We start from the raw sequence: 19,100 nt of genomic DNA on the forward strand, positions 1-19,100 counted from the left end.
TGCCTAAGTTATATAGTTTTAATTCCTTACATAGTGAGTTTCCTTGGTTCATCAAGATTACGTTATAATTCAAACTTTTCAAGAATATTTCATGTCTAGTGAGCAAAAACAGGAATGCTTATGAAGTACTGGAAACAACAAAAAAATGCCATTCCTTATATCACACACAGACAAAACAAAGTTTTACAAACACTATTTTCATACAGTTAGAAAAAGAACAAGAGAATGAAAACAATTCAGAGCAACACGTTTATTGAAGCCCTCACTAAGCTTTCATTTACAAGCAATTATACTCAGGGGGAAAAAAATCACAAGACAATATTTTCAAATGTTATACCATCTACATAAAAATTAAACTTGCAGAATTTACAAATTAATATTCTGAGCAGACAGATAAATTATACATCCTTTTGCAAAATCCAATCTACAGCATTTAAAAATTCATACAGTTACAATGTAGGACATTCTCTCTTTACAATCTACTTATTTACATAGCTTTTCCCACTTCAGATGATATAGTTCTCATCATAACTACCTAGGTTTGCAAACATAGTGTATTTAAAATATATTTAGCAGCATATAAAAAAATTAGATAAAAGGGGAAGGAAATACTACTTTTAAATAAAAATGAAATCAAAAGGTGGTAATAGAAATAACTCCATAGGAAAATAGATCAAAATAGATTTCTGTTAGGACCTCAAAAACGTTTCCCATCACAGAATGTATGCACAGCACTAATAAAACAATTTAACAGCATTTTAGTCCTGAGCACAGAATATAGCACAGCTGCAAAACTTTGGTCAATACAAGTAAACATCAATATTTAACACAAACTGTTTAACGTTCTTTGTTAGAAGATGAAGGTCAATTCCATCCTATGAAAAATCATCAATAATATTCTCCTTATTTTTTTTCGCATTTTATGAAAAGGGCTTTGAAATTTGGGAACTTTCTATAGACTCATACAAATACCAGACAAAGGGACCACAAACTGACTAACATCTCCAACGTGTTTAAATATACAAATCATCTGAACAGATTATATGATGAGTAACCAATACGTTGTATCCCAGGTGTTTTCTGTCACAAAAGGAGACATATAATTCAAATACTTTTAATTTTAAGGTGTTTTTTAGCTAGGCACAAAAATCCAGCCACAAAATAAGTGTGAATCAAGCAGTATACCAATTAAAGGATATATATGTATTGGCAGAATTAAGCACACAGGCTAGTATACAATTTTATTAGAATATCATTTATATTCAGCAGTTGGATTCAGATATATTTTCCAGTTAATCCCATTCATAAGGTTTTGCCTAATAAATACAGGGCAACAACTCATAACGAACATACAGAGTATTATCACAGTATTCAGTTCATGACTATCTTCATTCACGTTTAATTACTGGCAATATCCTCCCCCAGATCTCCTATGTCAGAGATCTGGCCATCTTGCAAATTGCGAGCCTTCCAAATTCTCACAGTTCGATCACTACAAAACAAATTAAAAATGAACATGTGAAAAGAGGCAAAAGATAAATAGTTCTTAGGATTATTTATTGTGAAAACATTTTCTGAAGAGGACTTCAATAGACATGAGCAAAAATATACATTGTCCCATAAGCATATCAAGCAGATACCCATTATAATGATATTAAAAATAGTTCATATTGTCAAGAGCTTACTGTATGGCAGGTATTGTTACTATGTGCCCTTCAAATATAAATACATTCACTTATCTTTAATTTATCATAAAGATAGATAATGCTATTATCCCCTTTTTACTGATGAGCAAATTGAGAGCCAGAGAGGTTAAGTAATTTGCTCAATATCACAAAGTATGTGATAGAACCAAGATTTCAAACTAGGCAGTCTGGTTCCACGGCCCCACCTCCTAATCACTACACTGAATCTGCACTCATTATTTTTAAAAAACAACACATGAGGGCAGCCCGCTGAGGGCAGCTCAGCGGTTTAGCGCTGCCTTCAGCCCAGGGCCTGATCCTGGAATTGGGGATCGAGTCCCATGTCGGGCTCCCTGCATGGAGCCTGCTTCTCCCTCTGCCTGTCTCTCTGCCTGTCTCTCTCTCTGTGTCTCTCATGAATAAATAAATAAAATCTTAAAAAAAAAAACACACACATGATACAACATTGGTCAGAGATCTTCAGGCACAGAGTAAGGTAATAGTAAGGCTTCTGAGAAGAGAGATCAGGGCAAGGATTCCAGGGGGTTGTTGAATCTGGCCACAGTCAGGAAGAGATATGCTCAGATGAAATCAGCATTAGCCCACAGTAAAGGCAGGAGGCTACTGAGAAGTAGACTGATCCTCCACTATTACGAAACATAGAAATTCAAAGTTCTTCCGAGAAAACTTGTTCTTGTTCACCCAGCATGGAGGTACTGGGGAGTGGTCATTAAACCATCATATTTCTTACTGTGTCTCTCATAGCTTTAAGGGAGTGGTACTTTTCTCCAATTATCTAATAAACTCAAAGCCAAAAGAAAGAGTTTCCACAGAATTTCATAGTGAAGAGGCACTTCAGAGATCATGCAGTCCATTTCAAGGAGAAAGAGTGTTTAGTTATATGTCCAATGTAACATAGTAAAGGGCAGAAGTGAGCTTAGGACCTAGGCTTTCTAGTTATAATCAGTAATCTTTGTTCTCCCCTAAGAGTTCATATCACAAGCAAACAAAAAACCTCTTTTTCTATTTTTTGTATCTATATGAGATGATAGATGTTAACTAAACTTACTGTAGTAATCATTTCACAATATATAAAAGTCAAATCATTATGCTGTATACTTTAAACTTATACAATGCTGTATGTCAATTAATCTCCATAAAACTGGGGGAAAATAATCTTCTCACCAACCCACATAGCATACGTACACTGATAACAGCAAGGTGATTATGTTCATTCATCTACCTATTCATCTATTCATCTACCCATTCATCTACCCATTCACTCATTCAACCACCCACTCAACAAATGCTTATTGAGTACTTGCTATGTTCCAGGCACTATTCAGATGCTTGGGACAACTTAAAAACAGACAAACAGCAAAACTCTCTTCCATTGTAGATCATACATTCTAACAAGAGGAGATAGACAATAAACCATATTAAATAATTAAATCATGAAGTTTATCAGAAAGTAATACATGTTATAGAAAAAGAAAAGAGAGCATGGTAAAGGGGATTGGGTGCTAGGTGATAGAATGGGTTACAATTTTAAATAAAATGGCAAGGTTACCCTTGGTGAGAAAGAAAAACATTGAAAGAAAGTTGGGATCTCTGAAGGCAAAGCATTCTGGGCAAAGGGAACAGCCAGGGCAAATGTCCTATGGCTGAAACAAGGTTGGTGTGTTCAAGGACCAGCAAAGAGGTTATTGAGGATTGTAAAAGAAGGAGCAAGCGGGAAGGTACTAGAAGGTAAAGTGAGAGAGATAACAGATGATCAAAGGGTCAACATCAAGTACAGTCTCTATTGTAGGTAAAATAGGAGACCACTCCAAGAGTTTGAGTAGAGAAGGAAAATGATCTGACTTGTGTTTTAAATGGATTACTCTGACTTCTGTGTAGAGAATAGACTACATGTGGATAAGGTACCTTGTTTACTAGGAGGCTACTGTAGTAGATCCAAGAGCTAATGGTAGGCTAGAATCAGTGAATTAGCAGAAGACATGGTGAAAAGTGATCAAATTCCAGATATAATTTAAAGGTAGAACACCAACAGGATTTGCTCATGGACTGGATATGGAGTGTAAAAAGAGTGAAAGTTTCTGGCCTGAGCAATGGAGAAGACAGTGATGACATCAACTAATGTGGAGAAGGCTGTGGGATGAGCAGGTTTCCTGGGAAGGTCAGGAGTTCAGTTTAAGACATATTAAGTTTGAAATGATCAAACTTCTACTACTAGTCATGACAGAGTAACTTGCACCAGGTTAGGTTTTTTGATGTAAACAAAGTGAAAACCTGACAAAATATATAAAACAACTATTTTCAGACACTAGACCATGGGGAGTACAAGGCTGTAGTCCCTGAGAAAAAGGAGAGAAGTGAATTCCAGGACAGCCCTGGCTCTTGCCCTGGAAGTACTTCCTAGACTACAGCACAGGGAGAGGAACTCAAGCAGAAAAGAACCACAGAACCACTGAGTTGAAGAGATAGAAATAAAAACGTGAGATAGTGGGAATTTTCAGGATCAAGCAGAGAAGAGAGCTATACAGAAAGAACTATGGAGCTATGGGGAAAGAATTCCATAAATCCACATATAGGCCCCTAATGTCTCTGACTGAATGCTAAGTTACCCATGAGTAAAGTAAGATTTTAAGGCCAGCAAACAAAACAAAAAACAAAACAAAACAAACCAACTACTAGTGAGCTGCAAGTTGAATAATTCCCAGAGCCCACAGAGGGCTATGAACCATTTAAGTTCTGACCAGTAAGTAGATATTATCAAACACCCAAGGCATTCAGTAGGAATCCAATAATTAAAAACCAGTCTCAAAAAGATAAAGCCTAACCACAAGCAACTTAACTGCCTGACTAAGGTCCAACACTCTTTAAAAGAATAAAACAAAATCCAGGGGCACCTGGGTGGCTCAGGTGATTAAGCATCCGACTATTAATTTCAGTTCAAGTCATGATCTCACAGTCGTGTCCAGCTTGACCCTGGACATGGAGTCTGCTTAAGATTCTCTTTCTCCTTCACCCTCTGCCTCTCCCTCTCCAATAAAAATAAAATTCCTTAAAAAAATACAACAAAATCCAGATACTCAAAACACAGCAATATCACGTTCAACATCCAGTAAAATATTATTTGACATAAAAAAGTAGGAAAAATGAGGGGCGCCTGAGTTGGTTAAGCATCCAAATCTTGATTTCAGCTGAGGTCGTGAGACTGAGCCCTATGTCAGACTCCACATGGAGTCTGCTTAGGACTCTCTCTGCCCCTCCACAAATCCCTCACTCACACACTCATTCTCTCTCTCTCTCTCTCTCTCTCTTTCTCTCTCAAAAAAATAAATAAATCCTAAAAAGCGAGAGGGCAAGAAAAATGAGACCGATAATCATAAGGAAAAAAAAATCAATTAATGCTACAGATCTGGATTTATAAATAAATAAGTAAATTGCAAAAGAGCCAGAAATATTAGCTATGAAAGAATTACTATACAAAGACTAAGTTATAAAGTGCCTTGTTTTTCCCACTTATAAAACAGAGATTATTTTTATAATTATTAGAATGTATACCTTCTAGAGGTCTTATGAAGATAAAAGAATTAAGGCCTAGAAAGCACTTAGAACAATGCCTGGCAAATACTAAGTACTATATAAGTGTGTGTTAATTGACAAATAAATAAGTGGAACTAATTTGAAAACAGGCCTTCTGCTTTTATTGACCTTTTTTCTGATTTTTAAGTTACATAGTAAATACATTTGCATATGGTACACCATGGGTAAACTGAGAAAAAGTTCAGTTCTTCAAAAATAAGACTATATCGTGGAAGGTGTTACAGTAACATCATGCTTCACCCACCAGACCTCAGTGACATACAATACTTCGAGAGTCTTATATTGAGTGTCCCACAGCTTTGAGGGGTATTAAGTTATTTCCAGTAAATTATCCAGGACATAGCAAGTTTCCAAGAGCATAAAGAAAAGTGGTGAGTCTTAAGAAAATAATACATCTTGGAAATAACATCAATGAAGCACCAAAGGTAAGCACCTTAGAAAAAACACAAAATAAGTCACTTTAAAATACATTAGAGATATGAGAATGTAAATCTAAGTGAAAAGAGGGATTCAATGAAAATAGCACAAATAATAAGAGATGCTACAGAAATACAGCAGAGGTTTCAAAATAAAGTCAGAGTAATTGTGCATTTAGGACAGATGAATCAAGAAGGTGCTCTAATTAAATTAAGTGCGAAAATGACAAAGTAAGATTTTCAGGGTAGATATTTATGAGACATTACATTTTATCTGAAGAGACCAATGCCTGAAATCAGGATATATGCTCTTGGAAACTTGTTATGTCCTGGATAATTTATATATATATATGCTTTCCTTGTCAAAGTACTTATATACATATTATGTTATATTTAAGATCACAACATCTCTCCCCTTCCTTCAAGCATCTTAAATGTCACTTCCTTAGTGAGGCCTTTACCAGCCACCCTATTGTGTAACCTCCTCCCCACAATACTCCCTTCCCTGTTTTATTTTTCTCCACAGCATCTATCACAATGTAACATATTTTACTTATTTATTTTATTTTATTTTCTTCTCCTTAGAATGAAACTGGGGATATGATCTGTTTTGTTCACTGCTATTTCCAAGAATCTGGAACAGGCCTGACATATTGGAGATTCATCATAAATGGAAAAATAAGCAAATGAATCCATCAATCCAGCCTCCCTAAGAGGGAGAAAACAGATACTATTATTATGTACTTATACAGCTGATGCTTGAACAACATAGGATTGAGCTATGAGAGTTCACGTTCCTGTGGATTTTTTTTTTATAAACACAGCATCACACTGCAAATGTATTTTCTCTTCTTATGATTTTCTTAATAACATTTTCTTTCCTCTAGCTTCCTTATTGTGAGAATACAAAATATAACTACAAAATATGTGTTCATTGACTATACATTGGTAAGGCTTCCAGTCAACAGTAAGCTATTAGTAGCTTATTTTTTGGGGAATCAAAGTTATAACTGAATATTCAACTATGTAGAGGTCAGTGTCCCTAAGCCTACATTGACCAACTGTCAAATGCACTTTAAAGAGAGATAGAAGAGGAACAAGGAGATTTTCTAAATGATTTATTCTAAATGTGAAGAATGACAAGTTTGTGGTCTTTCTGGAAAAAAAAATCTTTAGAAATTAGTCACCTATAAATTATCATTTTTTAACTTCAAATCACCAGGGAAGGACCTGGCAGCCAGCTTCCTAGTACAAGCAGAGTGCTAATACAGAAGTAACACTATTCTCTCATTTATTCTGGGGATTAAACTCAGTGCCCAAAGTGCGCATCAGAAAATATAAATAAGAGATCTTAGAGATTAGATTCACTGTAATAAGAGTTTCATATGTTCTACATTTCCAGACATTTACAACTTATAGTATGTTTATTAACTCTGAACACAAGCAACCAATACAGAGAAAAATCACACAGGAAAAACTTACTCGGCTGCAGTAAAAATATGGGTGGAATTAACACATATGGCATTAATAGGACTCTCATGACCCTTCATCTCTCCGATTGGCACAAACGTATCCATGTTCCAAAGCTTCAAAATACCCCCTCTGCAGCCACTGAGCAAAACTGGGTGCCCTGGCACCACTCCTAGAGCACAGACCCAATCCTTATGTGCATTTGGAACTTGCTGAAAGAAAGAAAGAGAAATCAGTAGCTTAAGAGGAGCCTTCCAAAATGACATTTCCACACCAAAGTAAGTTATGAACATTTTTGTTGACAAAACAACATTTGGAACGCTGAATGGCCTGAACTATAAAAATCATTTTCTATGCAATCATCCTTAGTGATTTAAAGAAATAAATCTGCAATATGCTTCCCAATTTGCCTCAATTTTTATCACTGTAATCAATATTAAAGAGTTACAATGTTAAAAATCTTACAGAACCTAAAAGACCCAGAAAGTGTACAGAATGTTTCACATCACATTCTCTTCATGGCAGTTAAGTATCTTCACCTCTCTCCAAAATGTATTTAATTCAACAAGTTTGAAAACTATAGCCTGGTATATAAACTATAAAGAATGCTTCATAAAATCACTGCCTTCAACCTTTGGTAGAGAACATGGAGGCCTAAGGCTTCTTGTAGAAGGCTAGAGCTAACATATATTTCATAATGACTAAACAATAATTATAAGCTCAAACTATATGACTGTATTTGAGTATAAATATATTTATATGAATAATACAAAAGTCACAACCATGAATGTATATGTATAAAAGACTCTGAATGCAATATACTCATCTGTTGCCAAGTTTGTTCTATTGACATTCATGCTACCCGTTCATTTTGTTTTCATCTATTCTTATCTAGAAGGTATTATTAAATATTGAATGTTGCCCTTCTTATAATTAGTAACTCTGGTGGATGAAGATGAAACACTCTTTAAGAGACTCTTTGAAGTTCTTCTGTAGACTATTAGTGGCTCTGAAGTATCCATTCCACCTCATGAAAGGTTTTGCATTACCTGTAGAAGGTCTTTTTGAGCTAAGTCCCATTTCTTGATTCCATTATCTCTGGACCCACTAAATAAGTTATCCCCTTGTATGGTTAGTGCTTCGATGCCGTCATAATGAGGGGGCTCAAAATTGTGGGTGGGACTTACAGTTCCCAGAGCCCCTTCAGTTACATCAAACATCTAAAAAAGAAACAGAGAAAGCCGACATCCTATTTAACTTACAAATAACACCTATACATGTTCACACAGAAACACATACGCGTATATATTAACCAGATATGACTTGTTTTGTTACAATATTTTACAAAATTAACTCAATTAACCTGGTATAAATGACCCAAGATGAACACTATTTTCATGCAACTTTTGCTTACATGTCACATGCTTATGTGTCTGTAGGCTTTTAAAAAAGGCAACCCATATTTTCATGTAGGAGTGTACAAATAATATGTTCAATAGTAAAAAGACTACATATCAATCCACTTGAAAGTCAGAAAAATGATATGACTGTTATTTAGCCACTATTAGATAGCTCTGCAATTGTGGTAGGCCATGTCAAACTTCCCAAAATTGCTATTCAAAACCTCTGCTCTCCTAGGTTGCCTTCATCTCTCTTAGCTGTTGACCTTGTGATTTCCTGAAAAGGCTACTAGCATGATCAAAAATAAGCTTTTTTGGACTTTTCCCTACATTTCAAAAGTTTCCTTTTATCTTCAAACATTCTCTTACTCTTCCATTCTTTTCAGATGCTAAAGTGTGCTTACTGTTTCCCAAGGTTCACATCACTGATGTGTTTCTAACTGTTCCTACCACTTCATCAATTACTACCACTTCCTTCTTCACACTTTCCCTTTCCACAGGGCCTGCTTTTTAAGCAGACATGCTCAAATCTACCACACACAAAATCTTTTTCCTTTAATCATTCTGTTTTCATGTTACCAACCCATTTTTCATCTCTTAATCTCAGATTCAAAACAAAATTTATTCTTTTCCTATCTTTCTGTATTCTCTTTTTACTAATTGCTTCTTACAGGAATCCTGTCATCCTCTCTCTCCTTTAGCCATGTCAACTACTCCAACTCCTTGAACATCTGACTCTATTTGAATGGCTCCCAAACCTTCATGTCTAGTCATAACTTTAGCATGAGCTCTAGACTTGCCTTTCAAATGGCCTACTCACTGACATGAAGAAGACTTCTATTACTTAGTATCTCAAATTTAACATTTCGAGAACGAAACTATACATCTTTCCTTACCTGCTAATTTCATAAGATCATAATAGACTCAGTACAAAAGATGGGGACAGTAATACTTATGCATTAGAGCTGGATGACTGAGCCAAACATCTTTAAAATCCCTCCCAAATTATTGTCTATGAAAAATGAGAATACATGATTGAATAATAAGACAACACAATCAGAAATTATGAGTGAGGACAAGATCAAGAAGAAAAGGTAAGGTCAGAAGTGAAAAAAAGAAAACTGATTAAGAGAAAAGGGTTGGAGGTGCATCTGAATACTTTAATATCATCAAATAGGAGAATATAATTCAACAATTCTATCATACACACTTTGATGTAATGATCCTTGGAGCCAGTGACAATTAGATCTTGCCCATTAGAAATCTGATCCACAGTAAGGCACATAACAGGGCCTAGGTGTCCTGTTAACTTTCCTGTAGACTGAAACCTTTAAAAAGAAAGAAGAATAATTTTGTTTGAAAATATTTCTTAATGTGCTGGGGCTAAGCACATAAATAATCTACATTCTTTGATGAAACTGTTCATTAATTTTCTTTTTTTATTTTAGCTCCACCTCTAGGCAACTCTCTTCAAATTCAGAATCAAAAAATAGCCAAAATAACCTATTCTATGACTGAAGTGTCAAATAGGTTATTCCAAAGTGACTAATGTCATTTCAACAGTAAACAAAAAGGCAACAAAACTTGTTAGATACTAATTTTAAATCCAACCTAAGTCCAGGTAAACCTAAATCTGTTACATGTTCAAACATGTTATAAATATATGACCAAGGTCCAATTTTGAATTTGATTAAAACAACTGCTATTGCTTATATAACACACAATCAATAATAATATGGAAAAAGATTACTACTTTATAACACATATATTCTCAGATATATACATACCCATCATATACACATTTATACACACATATACCTATGCACACATATATGTGTATATGTGTGTCAGAAAGTAGATGGTCCATTTTCTCGGCTATTATAAAGATTGAAAAAATATATATTGATATATAGGTAGCTGGTAGAAAAATGTGTGATATTAGCTGTCAGGGGGTAACAATGAACCTTTGTCTCACAGTCCTACCTCAATTGAGCTGCTGGAATACAGAGATATATTTAACATGGAATATTAGTTTCTTGAAAACTATTCTCTTACTTTGTTATGATAAATCTACATTTAATCATGTTCCTGAAATCAAGCAGGTTTCAAAGGACCTAACTTTTCAGCAAAAATAGAAAGTATAAAGATTTTTAAAAGCTGGTATCTGGGACACCTGAGTGGCTCAGTAGTCTGCCTTTGGCTTAGGGTGTGATCCTGGGATCCAGGATTGAGTCCCATATCAGGCTCCTTGTGGGAAACCTGCTTCTCCCTCTGCCTGTGTCTCTGCCTCTCTCTCTCTCCTTCCCTCTCTCTCTCTCTTTCAATCTGTGTGTGTGTGTCTCTCATGAATAAATAAAAATCTTTTAAATCAATCAATCAATCAATCAATCAAATCTGGTATCTTTTCTGCCTCATATCATGACTTTGAGTACCTTCCTCCATGGTGCTCTATGAGTCAAGTTTTAATATCTTTAAGAATAAACCAAGTACTTACCTCTTTTCTAATTTTCTTAAACAAGCAGTGTGTTCAATTTTCTACATTCTATTTCTAAAACAGTACTCAGGACTGTGTTTCTTCTCTCTCTCTTTCTCTCATCAATATATCTATAAATTATGTTTATTATACTTATCATGTGTTAAAATGTTACAAGTTATAAATAGTTATTTTAAGTTTTTAAAATATCCCTTCATCAATATCCTGTAATCGCCTGTTTAGTGGCCACTATCCTCCATTAACAGCATGAGTGCTAAGAAGGTAGACACCACCTTGTCTTAGTCTTTATTCCAAGCACCTACCACAGTCTTGGTGCAGTACCGGCCAGAATCAATGTTAAAAAAATACTTAACCAATAAATGAATATTCCTTTGCTGCCAAAATTTTAAGAACTAGAAAAGAAGCTAAAATAAACACTCAACTGAAGGGCAAAAGCTCGTATTTCATGGCAAATAAAAATCAAATCAAAGGTATACTGCTTTAGATTTCAATTTACCATTTTTTACCCATTTTATCTTCTTGATATGTCATCTTTTCTATATATTTTATATTCACAAAAACCCTATAAGAGTTTATTCCCAAAGTTATTATATTAATTTATAAACTAAAAAGTTTAAAATATAGGATGTTTAAGTGAGGCTGCCCAAAAAACAAACAAACAAACAAAAACCACCTCTTTCAAAGGTCCTGGTGAAACTAGAACGAGAATCTTGATCTCTTCCTAGCAAACAACACAAACTGTAGACAAATATTAAGAGGGGCTATTTTCCTTCATATCCTTTTTTCTATCAATGGAGAGTAAAAGAAAGGAAAATTTTGAGTTTGCTCATGAGGACAGAAAAGACATTAAGGGGCACAGGGCCAAATAGAAAAGCCTATGATTTTATATTAACTTCTGGAGTTATAAAAATTAGATCTCATATACACCAATATGTTACTAATATCTGAAAAATTCTATTTGCCATACATATACAAGAAATATATTTTCTTTAAAATTCTACCTTTTAAGATCCCACATTCTGACAGCATTTCCAGAAGCTGCATAGAGGAAAGTGCCAGTTGGGTTTAGAGCAATTTGATTTATCTGGTTTTCTCCAGAAGGAATAGCTACTGTCCGGCTGGTACTTGCAGAACAGGCATCTCCAAGAGTAACTTGACCCGAAGATCTTAACAGAGACAAAACAAAGGAAAAAAAGTCACATTTCTGGACAAGAATTCACCTTAGGGTTCCTTAAATTCCTAGGAAACTGGCTGTAGACAAAAACAAGTTCTGTGTCCTCTGGTCACCATGTGAACCATCCCTAGCACAGAACCTCATACACATAGTTGGCATTTATAAACATATTTGATGAGTAAGTCGATAAATGAATGACTAAAACAAGATGATATGGCTGAAAATTCTGAATTTGTAAGTCTAGTATAATGCTAGGAACTCCAGGCCCTGAGTTAGGGATGACCAGGATATCATTTAAGAAAGATTAGATGTCAAAGATTTAAAAAAAAAAAAAAAAAAAAAAGACCCAACAAATGATACAGTGCCACAAAGGTAATTCATTTTCCTAGTTTCCAGAAGGCCCCCGAGGGCCAGGCCTTCCAATATTCCTTTTGTCCATAGAATTGCCTTTTGAATTAAAAACATGAAGATTCAAAAAAAAAAAAAAAAAAAAAAAAAAACATGAAGATTCTTCAAACCCAATCATACATGGAGTATTTACCATGTGCCAAAGACTTAAACATAACTTATTTCTATTTCCTCAGATAAATTCTAAGTGATAAATAAATAAATGAAACATTTTCTCAGCTAACTTCTAAAATACCAAGTTATAATCAATCTTTTTAAATTTGACTTTAGTGAGTCAGCTGGGCTGGCAGACTTCTAAGATACAGTGCACCTTTTTCTATAAAATTTCCCTCAAGAGATTTGTACTCAGTACAGTAAATAATTAGCAGTTCTCAAAATACAAATTAGCACTTGTGTTAATAGTTCCTACTCTACAAATTATAAAATTTAACCTTTCCTATGTTCCCTCTGCTTATTTAAAACAAGAGTTCACCTCAATTTTAATTATGTAAAACAGTTTGTTGATCTTATAGCAAAAAATAATCATTATTTGCTCTATAAAGAGATACGATGACACAGAAAACAAACTCATCCTCCAATTGTCCAACCTAACCTACAGTTATGAAATTTGTGCTCACACCAAAGCAGTTTATGTCCTAAAACGAACAAAAACCTCTCAATTATTGAATACCTGCAAATTAAAGGTTACAAGTACTTCTTAACTATCTACTATGGTGATTTTAGCCATTTTTCCAAGAAGTGGTATTCATTTGAAGTGAGTAATTAACTACATCAAGTAAGAAATATTATGAACATGTGGTACCTTAGTATTTAGGAGGGAGAAAATATGAAATGTATACTTAATCACAGATCAAATATGATTCATTCCTTCCTGTTTAATACCAGGTTTTTATATTACATTTTCTCAATAGATTTCCCCCCTTATATTATCTACATTCTTACTTTAGTATCTTTTTGGAAGCAGACAGGTATAAATAAATTAAAATACATTCATAGTCCTATCTTTTCATATATGTAGTACATAGGAACTATTTGCCCCTTATGCTATTTGTCTTTACATTACTTACGTCAGCGTTCGAATGCACTTTGCTGAATCTCTGATATCCCACACCTTAATATAAGATGTGGACACAGTGAAGACCAAACTTGTATAATTACAGTATTTAACAGATACAACATTGTTGGGATGACCCCCCAATGACATTATCTCTTGCCCAGTCACCAGATTCCATACTTTACAAGTACGATCTACAAAAAACAAGAAAAGGAAAATACTGTCAATATGAATTAGATTAGGTTCTCTTAAGAATAAAAATCATTTAAGCAATTTTTCTATGAGAATGAAATTTAAAAAAGTAATTATTCCATAACCTGCAACAGACATCCTACCTCTATCCTTGACCCTCTGCATCAGGTTCAAGGGCAAAGTACATAAAAAGGACTGGATGAAAGCCAGGGATGTCTGGTGTATGTATTATGTGGTATTTAAAAAATATAATTATATAAAATATTGAAATAGTCATATCACAAGAGTCTTGCTTTAAATTGCCCCTGAATTTAAAATGGCATTCTCATATCAGCTTCTTCAAAATATTCTGTTTTGATCACTCCTACTTCCTCACAGTACTCCATACTCATAAACACACAGACTTTTCCAGGTGTCAATGATCGATGGATTTTATTTTTGACCACAAAATATAATTATAAACTAATTATTTTGTTTTCCTGACATGCCAAATATATAATTATTCTGGAGATAAATTTAATTTGAATTAGAAAATTACATTTTCACACTGTAGATTCTTTAATTAGAGAATGGCTTGCCATTCACAATTCCTAAGTTTTAGTTAGACTGTTATACTTTCTTATATACAATGAGCAATAAATTGCTTGCTGACTAAACTTGTAATGTCCCTAAATGCTAAAAAACTTTTATTAGCTCCCCAGATTCCTGTACATGCTTCCTTTAGACCTTTCTAGTCCTACTCCCCATCACTTCTTTTACGTTACAGTTGACACCCGAACAATGGGTTTGAATGGGTCCACTTACATGTAAATTTTTTAATATAGTACAGTAGTACTGTATTAAATGTATTATAAATGTATCTTCTCAGTAACATTTTCTTTTCTCTAGCTTACTTTATTGTAATACAGTATATAATACATATTAACATACAAAATATGTGTTAATCAACTATTCATATTATTGGTAAGGCTTTGGTCCACAGAAAGCTATTAGTAGTTTACTTTGGGGGAGTCAAAAATTATATGCAGATTTTCGACTTTGCAGGGGTCAGAACTCCTAATTCCCATGTTGTTCAAGGGTCAACTATATTCTACATTTCAATCCAATTGGATTTAGTTTCAAACATACTCCATTTTTACCTCTATGTCTCTGCTTCTATTTTTCTATAATCTTGGTTGTCAATTGTTTCCTGTCAATATCCAAACTATCCTGTAAGTTTTATCCTAAATACTTATGTCAAAGCCTTTCTTATTTCTCACAGGTTAGCATAACCTCTCCCTTTTCTGAAACCCCCAAACTCTTAGTCCTTAAACATATAAAGCATTTATACTTGATTTCTAGTTGCCTGCAATTGTATCAAAGGGGTTAAGAGTGCAGGTTTGGAGATAAGTAGACATGGGTTTCCAATGCTGGTTCTTCCACTTACTACTATGTACACCTGGGAAAATTATTTCATTTTTTGAATCCTCAGTTTATTCACCTGTAAAGTTAAGATGCAACATGTATCTCATCAGAGTTACCATGAGAATTAACTGAGATGTAATTTATATAGTGTTTAACATAGTCTCTGACATATAGTTAAGTGCTCAAGAAAGGTGGTTGCTACCCATCTGATTCTCTTTACTACAATGTACATTGTAATGACCCTTTACCCATTTTTATATAACCTGCATTATAAGCTCAGGGCCTTGCATGCATTAAGTGCTCAATTACTGAAGGGAAATGTATTCTCTCCACATACTATTCACATGACATCAGTAGAGGTGTGACTTTCTTCCCAGCTATGTGATGATTTTATAACTCAGGGGTTGAACCAGATTATCTCTCAGGTTCTTGTGTATGTCTTAAGCACTTTGTTTTAAAGCCTGTTAAAATGTAATCATTTTTTTTATATAAAAAATCTGTTAACTATCCACATGAAACAACTACTGGCACCTTTTGATCCAGTGAAGAGGAGATCATCAGTAGAATCGACACAGAGCACAGCTTTTGTGTGTCCTTCAGCTATGTGAATACACTGCAGTGGAGAAGTTCTGATTCCTTTTGAGGCAGGAAATGGGTTGATTATGCCCCTGAGATGGGGGAGAAACAAGATTCACTTCAGTAGCTATATCATAGGACTAATTTCATTTTCTCCTGACTTTAAGAAGTCTTTCTAAGTAATTAACAAGAAAATTCAGACTGCTCCTTTGCCTCTTTTTAAAGGAAAAGGACATAGAGACAAAGTGTGAAATAGTGATAGTGGTGATGGAGTGCATCAACTAATAAGGCATCAGCCAGCAGCTGCATTCTACCAAGAGCAAAACCTATGGTATACGGACCTTCTTACTAACAAGTTCTTCTCTTCAAAGTTTAATGAAGCAATATTGGGAGCTGTTTAAGTATAGTGAATTGCAACACATAAGAAAGGATAAATGATGGATAACTGGAGGATGTAACTCTGTCAGGCTGGAATGTGACTCTATGTCAAAAAGAATATTCTGGGGCAGCCCATGTGGCTCAGCAGTTTGGCGCTGCCTTTGGCCTAGGGCGTGATCCTGGAGACCTGGGATCGAGTTCCACGTCAGGCTCCCTGCATTGAGTCTGCTTCTCCCTCTGCCTGTGTCTCTGCCTCTCTTTCTCTCTGTGTCTCTTATGAATAGATAAATTTTAAAATCTTTAAAAAAATATTCTGGAGGAAATATAACATGTATAACCTAAAATACTAAAAAAAATAAATTTCAAATGAATTTGAAAAAGACAGGAATGACCACCTATGCAGAAATTCTAAAGGGAAAATGGCCCAAAACTATAAAAAACAATTAAAGAAAAAAACTCTAACAGTCTCAAAGAAGATTTAAAAAAAAAAAAAAAGAATGAGACTTTAAAAGTACAGACTTTTTAGGGAGCTTTCTTATAAGTTTAATTATTTCCAGTGTTTCTGCTTTATGCCATTAGACTACATACTATGGAAACATAAAGTTTATCAAAATATTGTCCCTATCTTCTAAAGGAGTTTAAGACAGAATCTGAATTGAAATAGTTGTGTCGAGAAGACTAAAGATGAGAGTGAATTATATGATAAATATATAAATTAATGTGTCTGCTCAGAGCAGGAAGAAAAATTATTATGTTGACATGTATCCATTGAATAAGACAGATGGCAATAATATTAAAACAAATAACAGAGATAAAATAAAACTGTTTTCATCTTCTTTGGTGGGGGGCACAGGGAGAGGGAGAGGAAGAATCTTAAGCAGGCTCCACACCCAGCATGGAGCCCAATGCAGGGCTCAATCTCACAACCATGAGATCATGACCTGAGCCAAAAATCAAGAATTGGACACTTAACCAACTGAGCCACCCAAGTACCCTTTCATCTCTTTAGTGAAAGAGAACAGTCTTCGAGATGCAATGGGCAGAAATGATTAAGAAGAAATGCAAGCCCAAGATAAGTTAGAAATGACAACAGAGACTAATACAATGAATTCAAGTATTTGTTTTTAAGTCATTATATCACAGGGTTTTAAAAGGATACATGATTGTATAGGCAAAAATCGTTGGTACACTAAAATTGATTAAGGGAGCAAAACATGTAGACCCAAATTTCCAAAAAGCAGAGGGGAAATAGTGGATTTCAGAAAGTACAGATGGGCAAAACTTCCTATTGAGTATCACAAAGGAAAATATTTACAAATTATTATAAACACTTAAAAATAAATGCTCATCAGTAAAAGATAAGACTAATGTCACAGGGGCAGTTCTTTGTAGGGTTGATAGCAAATTAGGGGGATGTCATATTCACAATACATGCTGACTTCAAAAAGGTCCATACAATGAGCCTTTCAAATGGTATCCTTGTAGATATGGTAGGTAAGTACAGAACTATTGTAGTTAGGTAGTTCCATCAGTGGCTGAGGAGGCACACCTAAGGAGTCAATATTCTTATCAATTTGGAAGTCAATGTTTCCCTAGCACTGAAGAGAGATGGTATATTTATTAAACTGATATATTAAAGAGCTGGAAACTGTATTGTATTGTCTAGGAAAATGACAAAATTTATTTAAACATTAAAATAATCATCAGATACAATTTAAAGATAAAATTTAGGTAGAAGTTAGAACAGAATGCTCCAAGTAGGAAAAGATTTAATAGCAGCCTAGATTTAAAAAGCCAAAGAAGGGGCAGCCCCGGTGGCCCAGCGGTTTAGCGTCGCCTTTGGCCCGGGGCATGATCCTGGAGACCCGGGATTGAGTCCCTGTCAGGCTCCCTGCATGGAGCCTGGTTCTCCCTCTGCCTGTGTCTCTGCCTCTGTGTGTGTCTCTCATGAATAAATAAATAAAATCTTTAAAAATAAATAAACAAATAAAAATCCAAAGAGGTCATTATGCTAAGTGAAATAAAACAGAGAAAGATAAATGCCATGATTTCCTTTATATATGCAATCTAAAAAAATGTGTATTAAAAAATAAAAGCTCATAGATATAGAGAATAGACTGGTAATTGCCAGAGGTAGAGGGTGGGGAGGGTAGGAGAAATGACCAAATTATTTTCTGGGCTTAGTTTAAGTAAATTGAAATGAAAAAATACATAGATAGCTAAAGAGATTTTTTTAATTGAATACAAGATTAATGAATCAACAATTTATGGTTCCTCGACCAACACTTTCAATAACTAGTTCAAGAGAAGTAAATATTTCAGGAGAAAGAATGTAATAGAGCTACTATTACAGGAGGAGGTCGGAAGGAGATTGAGTTCTAGATGCTAGATTTTAAGAACACTGAAAAACTGGAGACTTCTCAAAGCAGTGGAAGCAGAATGAAGGACCTGTAGACTACATTACATAAGGAGATGATGAAACTAAACCTACTGAGCTGTTAAGAATATACTCACTGAAGAGAGGATACAAAAGCAGGTTAAAGGCTGAATATTTAAACAACTGTCATATACACACCAAAAGAGGTGTGTGGATTAATTCAATTAATTAATACCTGAAGGTTAATTCTGGTAGAGCTCAAGAGGGCTGATGAATAGAAATGCTAGGAGGTAAATTTAAGCTCAGGACTAAAAACAAACAAACTTTATTTTTAGGCTCTATTCATAATGATTTCAAAAAGTGAAGGTTGTTCATCATCACTAGAAATAACACCAGGAATTGTTATCACTGGATATGTAATTACAGTCTAAAGTATTATTTGTATACATGTGTCAAAGTG

The 19,100-nt window shown here is 34.6% G+C and overlaps 1 protein-coding gene across 10 annotated transcripts in view; it reads right to left on the reverse strand.

Annotated features, from left to right (window-relative positions):
- Positions 1–235: 235 nt before the first annotated feature.
- Positions 236–19,100, reverse strand: part of KIF21A (kinesin family member 21A) — a 145,503-nt gene continuing 126,638 nt past the window's right edge. For all 10 annotated transcript variants that reach the window (XM_055318485.1, XM_055318478.1, XM_055318484.1 and 7 more), the window contains 7 exons: positions 15,841–15,977; positions 13,727–13,907; positions 12,079–12,243; positions 9,794–9,911; positions 8,233–8,403; positions 7,196–7,395; positions 236–1,492 (listed from right to left, as the gene is read on the reverse strand). In XM_055318485.1, coding sequence (XP_055174460.1) covers positions 1,399–1,492; positions 7,196–7,395; positions 8,233–8,403; positions 9,794–9,911; positions 12,079–12,243; positions 13,727–13,907; positions 15,841–15,977 — 1,066 coding nt within the window. In that variant the 3' untranslated portion in view covers positions 236–1,398. The remainder of the gene's footprint in view (positions 1,493–7,195; positions 7,396–8,232; positions 8,404–9,793; positions 9,912–12,078; positions 12,244–13,726; positions 13,908–15,840; positions 15,978–19,100) is intronic.

This window comes from Nyctereutes procyonoides, unplaced genomic scaffold (genome assembly GCF_905146905.1).
Source record: "Nyctereutes procyonoides isolate TBG_1078 unplaced genomic scaffold, NYPRO_anot_genome, whole genome shotgun sequence".
In the NCBI taxonomy this organism is placed as follows: domain Eukaryota; kingdom Metazoa; phylum Chordata; class Mammalia; order Carnivora; family Canidae; genus Nyctereutes; species Nyctereutes procyonoides.